Genomic DNA, 8100 nt, shown 5'->3' on the forward strand with positions numbered 1-8100 from the left:
ATATAAATTTAAAATTAATTAATTTAAACCATAAAAGCATTTATAACCAACATTTTTTCAGCACTGCAAGTAATTATTTTATATATTTTTTTCTTATGAGCAATTCTCGTTTATTTTATTTTATTTGGTCGCACCTTCACCGCCGGCGATGTCACCACAAAGTAGGCGTTCACATTCTCCTCACCGAATTGTTCGGCAATGTAAAGACCCAATGAACCATAATTATCGTAAATATTACGTTTCGTCTGATCGCTCAATATAGAATGAGCGCGATTCACTTCCTTGAACTGTAAAGAAAATGTAGAAAAGTCAATTTATATTTATGCAAAACAAATGAAATCCTATAGAAACGGATTACTGACAAAAAAATAACTGATTTTTCAAATGTACACAGCTTTGATTAACACCTACACATCTATATAAACAACTACTAATCAGCGCATTAATTTCTATTGCCTCATAATTTAATTCCAGCTTAGAGAAATTTATTTCGCAAGTGCATATAAATCAATAGAGTATTTATCAGCCAAAGTCAATGTGAAAATGTGATAACATTGCAAAATTATTATTTCATATACATTTTATTGTATGAATATTAATCACATTCACAATATTTTGTTCTAAATTTAAATTTACTATACAGTATCAACCATTATTAGAAACTTATCTCAAATTCAGCGCGCAAACTTTGTATTCAGCGCAGAAAATTTATATTCAGCGCATTACAATTTGTTTATCTATGTTTAAAAGAAACGTATAACAACTTATTAAGATCAAACACTAGAAATTAAAATAGAAAATTCTATTCAGCGCTGTTTACAAACTGCAAATTTAAATAATCATGCATGCATAATAAATAAGAAATAGCTTTCAATTAACTAATATTTAGTGTAAACTGATATTAGACAATTGACTCATACTCAGCGGACAAAACTTGTATTCAGCGCATTACAATTTGATTAAATATGTTTTAAAAAAACGTACAAGAATTTATTCAGATTTAACACTAGTATTTGCTTACTCAGCGCTTCAAACAATAGCAATTACTGTTTATAAGCCAATACAACAACAAAATTTAATATTTTTAAAATTAAGCATTATAAATAATAGCATGTTTCCATCTTTAGCTTTATCTTTATTTTATATTACCTTTCCACCTCTAACTTAACTCCTATTTGTATAAAATTGTAAGGTTTTAGCAGCAGTTCAGGGCTTTTAAAGCAATTCAGCTAATAATTTATATACGATTTCAACAGTTAAAAGCATACTTTTAAGAAATTAGTATTTTTTTATACAAATCATTAAGAGTAACACTATCGGAGGAACTTAAATTTTATTCAGCCCAATAAAAAGATAATTGCTATCAATTCAGCGCAATAATTTTTATTTGTAGTGAGCTGAAATAACAAGTATCTATCAATACACTGGCAATATACAATAAACTAACCAATTCAGCTAAGAAAAATTGCTGATATGTGAGTTATAATATTTCAACAAGTTGTAATGTTATTTAGTATTTATATATTAGATATTTAAATTTATGAAAAAAAAAGAATTTTACGTTGCTTTCAAATCTACATCTAGAGGGGGATAATTATTTTCAACTACAAATATAACTAAAACTTACTTTTTCGGCGGCATCGGTATTATTTGGATTTTTATCTGGATGGTATTTAAGTGCTAATTTTCTGTAAGTCTTCTTAATGTCATCAGCCGTAGCTGTTTTAGGAAGTCCCAATATTTGATATAGAGAATCGCCCGATGTACTGGAAATTGAAAGCGAATTTCAATAAATTTTCATTTAAACAAAAAAAAAATATGTAAAAGTCAATATTTATCTGAAAAAAGGAAACAAAAAATATATTCTGCATGTCAACAATATCTTCTGACTTTGAAACGGAAATCCCGGTAATATAAATTAACGATTTTATGGCACTTTTTATTGAAGACAATAAAACGCCCTAACCACTGAGCAGCAATAACTTGCCAACGTTACAGTTTATTCATAAAATCAATTAAAACAAAYATTTGCATACACGCCGCAAACACACACACACTTACCTACAAACAACGAACTAAAGCCTAGTACACGACATGCACTTGACTTTCAGCATAATGCTGGCTTTTTAACCCACAATGCTCCAAACATGGCAAGCATAGCTAAAAACATATACACATTTCTGCATATGTATAAACATATATCAAAATACAATACAATGTAAACAAAGTGTAAAATAAAGAATTGCAAAATATGGATGAGAAAAAAAAAGAATCACATGGAAAGTTGTAAGCAGCGAATGAGCATCAGATAAGATTGACGATATTGAGACGCTCGTCAAGGAGTAGACCGCCCTTTGCTAACCGCAATAGCCACAAGAAATCTGAAAAGTGTAGAAAAATGCTAACAAATGCATTTGTTTCAATTTATAAATAATCTTGTGCAACTATTTTATAGGGAAACAGCTTTTATGTATGTAAATACCTTATTTTGAAAAACTACACTTAGGTAATCGTTCCGATAGCGTGCAGTTTCTTTTAATTTATAGCAAAAGGTTTAATTAGCAACGCTTATCAGTGCTAAATATTTGATATATTGGCTAATTATAGCCTCAAACAACAAAAAGCAACCATACAAACGCACCCATACATATTTATATACGGCATTTACACAGAATAGTTCAATTCTTAGGTACACTGTCACTTAGCCATGAGGCAGTTATAGCATAATTAATATAAAACGAATATACACCAAGTGGAAAACCCTTGATAAAATATGATGATAAAATACGGAACATTTGTAATTTTAATTGATTGCAATGCAATGCAACTGTCACAAGTGATATTATATTTTGGAAAAAAATCGCATAGCTATATCATTGACATTCCAAAAACCATTTGACTATTTGTTATCATTAAATTAGGCCAAACTTTGCTGTATTTTTATATATTTTGCCACAAACTGACCAATCAAAATTAAGTACTTGTAAAGGAAACATGAGCCTGTGATGGATATTATAGTTTCGGTGCAACTACAGTTAATGATTTTTGTGGGTTTCGAACAATTTTAAATTAATTACACAATTGAAAAAAAATTTTTTTTTCATAAATTATACATTCTTACACCAATTTTAACTATAATGCACACACTTTTACGGCATAGTATATGTAACACAAATGCCTGTTTGCTGCCAAATAGACTTTCGTGAAGTCCCCCGATGACTCACTGCAGCGCAAACATACTTCTATATGTATATATATGTATATATATATATATACATATGAATTAGTAAAATTGAAATGTTTTTTGTACGTGTTTGCATAGAAATAAAAAGATTGTACTTAAATAGAAATCAAACAATACAAAGCAAATTTGCTTATCGTGGAGCTGGGACGGGGTTCCACAACAGCGTGCTTGCCTATTACAATAAATATATTAAAATTATGTGCATATACGCCGTAGAAAATTATTGCATTGCGCAGATTGGACGCTTCGCGCTGCTCGCTGTTGTATTCAAGGAATGCGGAAAGTTGAAATAAGGGCTGCAGTGGCAGCAAACGCGACGACAGCAGCAGCGTCAATTGCAATTTTCTTTTTTTTCACCAAGTGCCACGCTTGATATGTGTAGCCCTTGGTGACGGCATTGATGACTGGTACCGCCCTTTTTACCATACTCTGATCCTCCAGCCCACGACCTTGTTGCGTAGCATTGACACTGAAACGAGCGCGGTCGATGGTTGCAGAGGTTGCCGCGTTGCTAATGTACGATATATGGATTTTGGTAAATGCATACATATAATGGTATAAATGTGGGTTCACCAAACAATTTTGGGAAGTCAATGTGGTGCTGCAACACATATTTAATTATTAGCGGGTAAATTATGTTTCTATGTTAAAATCGTTTCAGTATTTGCAGATTATACTTTAGAGTTGGATTTGCATATAATGTTAACCCAAACAGTTGGCAACCAACAGGTGGAAACACTTGCGTCAACAAAAGTTATGATATGCAACAACTAGAACAAGCTAAAGTGCACTTGAATTTAGCTACAAGTAACAAAAAACTAAAATGTTTAAAAGTAGATTATGCATGCTTTAACTAATCGCACTGTATCAAAGGCCGTAAAGCTGTGCGGATTTTGAGTACCAAAGTACTGTTCAAGGTTATTGGCAAACCACCTGACATAAAAAGGTTATAACATAAATGTATGATATTTGCTGAATATATGTTGGTATGCAAAGAATTCTTTCACTATTAAATAAAATAATTAGGAATTTACATTCTAACCACACAGCACCCAAGCGTTTTTGAACCATATATGAGATAAATATGTAACATTTATGAAAGTATGCAAATGTAGGTATATACCCATATTTCCACATGTTTAGAACCATTCTAGCGATATGGTAGACATACATGGGCTGGACGGACAAGTGTTTGCTAGAAACACAATTCTGCTGCATGTTCTTGACGTTTTTCACCACACTATATCTGCAATTTGATGCGCACACTACAACAGCGATAAGGCGAAACAGTACAACAGTTGTTTAGACGCTAATCTTTTCGTGAATGCTTTTATTTTTTTTTTACACAAACGTACAAGCCACTGTAACAGTGATAAGTCTTGACACGAATATTAGCAACAAGTAATAAAACAAATAGCTGAGAAATGACTAAACCACTGCAAAATGATTAGGAATAGAATATGATAAGAAACCAGACACCAAAATCTGTTTCAAATTTAAGCGATTCGCTTGCTATATGCGATAAAAAAAACTATCGATTTATTTACAAAATAGTGATTTTCTAAAATGTATAACAAACAGCCAATAATTAATATATTTCGATATTTCGTTAGTTTCCTACCCCAATTGGCACAATTTATGACGACTTCTATAAATGCCAAGGTTGCCTATTGTTACTGCAGTTAGCAGTCGTATCATACCGCGCATTCTATTTTCATCATACTACTTACATCTTAAGTAAACATTTTTGGCTTTATATTAACAAACATATTCTTAACCTAAAACAAACCAAACTTCACATGACCCCTGCTTCTTGTTATATTTCAAATTTTAAAAAGCATCTTTCGGAATTCCCTTATCCACTTTGTTTCCCTAATTTTTTTTTTTTTTTTTTTGTATTTGCAACACGCATCTGCGCCATCATCAACAACCAAACTGTTAACCCACCCACCCGACCACCCATCTAGCATCCCAGTTAACCCAGCGCCAGCTTGCCAGCAATCAACTTCTGCCAACATGTAGAACCGCATATTCGTATGGAAAATCAATTAATGTCGGCGTCAACGCCGATGCTAAGAAAGTTCGCATCAGCAGCGCGCTGCTCTCTTTTCGCCATTTCTTTTATGTCGACGCCGCTGTAACAGCGGCAGGCAGCTGCTACTTCGAAACATATGCATGTATTTATTTTCAATTCTCTTTTAACGTTTTTCAAGCTTTAGAAGCTTAAAAAAATTGCAGCTGCTTTGCTGTAGCCGCCCACAAACGTCATATTCTTATTTATGAAAAGAATCACTTTTTCCAACGCATTGTTCTTAACTTACTGCCGCTGCCACGGTCGCTGCCAATGGCTGTTACTTCCAATTTCTCTACTTACGACAATTTTCTTTTCTCTCCCATGCCACCAGCACTCATTTTGTTCTGTAGTTAATTCCTTGCGTTTGTGAAAACTTGTAAAACACTGTTATTAAACAATTAGTATTGTTTAATATTTAGTCCACGTTTTAGTCGGTTTCACTTTTATAGTATATATAATGTAGATTCTCGCGAATTTTCGATCGGAATTCAAATTCTTTTGTATATTTTCTGCACTTATGGCTGCCTGCGAGTGACTCTACTTTTGATGTTCGCCTGCGCCCTGCGTTTGACAAGAGTGTAACCAGACCGAACGGTTATTGACAGAAGGGATTAAAGAGTTGCCGCAACTACATTTAAAGGCTGCTGATGAAATATTAGGAAACGGAAAATGTATGTACAATCAAAGCATTAACATGTTATTTCCTTTGTTATGTTTAATTTTTTGAAAATACCACACATGCAATGCCCACAATGCGCAAATGTTCAAAAAACATTTAAAAATTTTTCATTTCCAAAATATCCATTTCTTATTTGCGGTATTGATAAAATGAATGCAACCCTGCGGCGTACAAATATTCAGCGCAGTTAATTTTTTAACACGCCACGGCGATTATTCTAGTTAACAGCTTGTCAAATCGCACTGACATTAAACTGTCAATTTTCACGTGTTTACGGCTACAACCGGAATTTTATATATTTATCTTCACTTCTTTAAAACATTTTAATTAAATAACATAAAAATGGTAAAAGTCAAGAGTGAACCGATTGATCAGGATGCCTCAGTGGTTTCTGTAGCAAATGTGTCAGTCAAAGAGGAGGATAGCTATGACGATAAACTCAAGTATGTGAACAGTATTTCACAGCCAATGGCCTCACGTAAAATGGCCAAAAAGTGCTATAAACTTATTAAAAAGGCAATGAAACATAAAACCTTCCTACGTAATGGCCTGAAAGATGTACAAACACGTTTGCGTAAAGGTGAAACCGGGTAAGTAATTGCCAAATCCAAAATTTGAGAAAAATGCGCAGATTTATTCAAAATATGTTAAGAATTTTGTTTTTTTGTTTTACATCCAATAATTCAAATATTTTATCTTTTATGTCTTTTAGCATCTGCATATTTGCTGGCGACGTAACACCCATTGACATTATGTGCCATTTGCCTGCCGTCTGTGAAGAGAAGGGCATTCCTTACGCTTATACACCCAGCCGCGCCGATTTAGGTGCTGCTATGGGTGTAAAACGTGGCACAGTGGCATTATTAGTGCGCGAACATCAAGACTACAAAGATTTGTACGATGAGCTAAAGGAGGATTTCTCGGGCTTAAATGTACCTGTTTGAGTGTTTGGAGGCAATGTGCATTGTTTTATCTTCTCAGTGATGCGCAAACGTAGTTTAAGAGATTTCTTACGCCTTTATAATGATAAGTTTAATAAAAAATAAGAATATAGAAAATAAAAATGCCTTTTCATTACATGAAGCATAGTCTGCTAGTAGTCAACGACAAAATATAAAATGCTGTGTTTGTTTGTCCCTGTGGGATCTTTTTTATTTGCGTACTCGCTGTTTTTTTATCTTTTGCTTAAATTTTTTTATAATTATATTTTTTACTAAAATTACAGAAATCCATATAAATAGTATTTTGTAGCTATACTTAATTCATGTTGTTTTGTTTTTGTTACTTTTAAGTAAATACTTTATATTATAATTAATTCTTATTTTTCTTAGTTTTACAATACACGTTTTCATTTTATATACTACATATTCATAATTTTACTTGCTCTAACATTTTTGCATATACACTGTTTTTTTTTATTATTTTTGTATTATTTATTTGCATTAGCATTTTATTAAAGTTTTTTTTTCTATAGCATTTTTTCTTTAAAAGATTTGCATGCCAAACGCATTTCTTACGACCGAAAGAGTAGTTCTTGCACAAAAAAGACGCGCAGCGTTTGCTAAATTTTCTTTACCACATTTTAAGATTCCATAAAATATACTATAATAGCTTCTTTTCTTTTTTTTTTTTGTTTTTTTGAAAACAGCTTCTGGTTTGAATTAAAAGTTAGTTAGAATATATAATTATTTCGACAGCAGAGTAATTTGTATTTTTTTCTAAATTCTATTGAAAAAAGAAAAATTTAAAACAAATGTCTGAAACATGCATATAACTATGATTTCGAATTGCTTAATGAGAAATTATTTTTCTTTTAATTAATTTTCCAACTGAATTTTTTTTGAAAGATTTAAATTTTTTTAAACTCGAACTGTTTTTGAAAAATTAGAATTTTTTTGAGAAATTGAAATTTTTAAACTTGATATTTGTTTGAAAAACTTGAATTTTTATTTGTATTAGTTACGTTCTTGAAAATTAATTTTTTTGGTGTTCTTTCGAAATTTTTTGGAAATTTACATTTTTTAGAAACATCTTGTTTGCATTTTTTTTTAAAATATTTTATATAAAATATTGGTTAGGTTTTATGATTTAAAATATAAATTT

The 8100-nt window shown here is 31.6% G+C and overlaps 2 protein-coding genes across 3 annotated transcripts in view; one reads left to right on the forward strand and one right to left on the reverse strand.

Annotated features, from left to right (window-relative positions):
• LOC108977777 (dnaJ homolog subfamily C member 5 homolog) overlaps nt 1-5894 on the reverse strand; it is a 22685-nt gene extending 16791 nt beyond the window's left edge. For both annotated transcript variants that reach the window (XM_018947672.1, XM_018947671.1), the window contains exons 1-3: nt 5619-5894; nt 1628-1766; nt 135-287 (exon numbers count right to left, since the gene is read on the reverse strand). In XM_018947672.1, the coding sequence (XP_018803217.1) occupies nt 135-287; nt 1628-1766; nt 5619-5656 (330 nt within the window). In that variant the 5' untranslated portion in view covers nt 5657-5894. The remainder of the gene's footprint in view (nt 1-134; nt 288-1627; nt 1767-5618) is intronic.
• A 340-nt stretch (nt 5895-6234) lies between these two features.
• On the forward strand, nt 6235-7061 carry LOC108977778 (H/ACA ribonucleoprotein complex subunit 2-like protein). Its single transcript, XM_018947673.1, has 2 exons — nt 6235-6587; nt 6710-7061. The coding sequence occupies exons 1-2, from the start codon at nt 6340-6342 to the stop codon at nt 6939-6941; spliced, it is 480 nt and encodes a 159-aa protein (XP_018803218.1). The 5' UTR covers nt 6235-6339; the 3' UTR covers nt 6942-7061.
• Nucleotides 7062-8100: the final 1039 nt, after the last annotated feature.

Source organism: Bactrocera latifrons, unplaced genomic scaffold (genome assembly GCF_001853355.1).
Source record: "Bactrocera latifrons isolate USDA-ARS-PBARC rearing strain unplaced genomic scaffold, ASM185335v1 scaffold_95, whole genome shotgun sequence".
NCBI classification, from domain to species: domain Eukaryota; kingdom Metazoa; phylum Arthropoda; class Insecta; order Diptera; family Tephritidae; genus Bactrocera; species Bactrocera latifrons.

Coding starts and splice junctions, on each gene's coding strand:
- LOC108977778 (XM_018947673.1), top strand. CDS start 6,340: ATGGTAAAAGTCAAGAGTGAACCGATTGATCAGGATGCCTCAGTGGTT. Junction 6,588..6,709: donor TTGCGTAAAGGTGAAACCGG/GTAAGTAATTGC, acceptor TATGTCTTTTAG/CATCTGCATATTTGCTGGCG.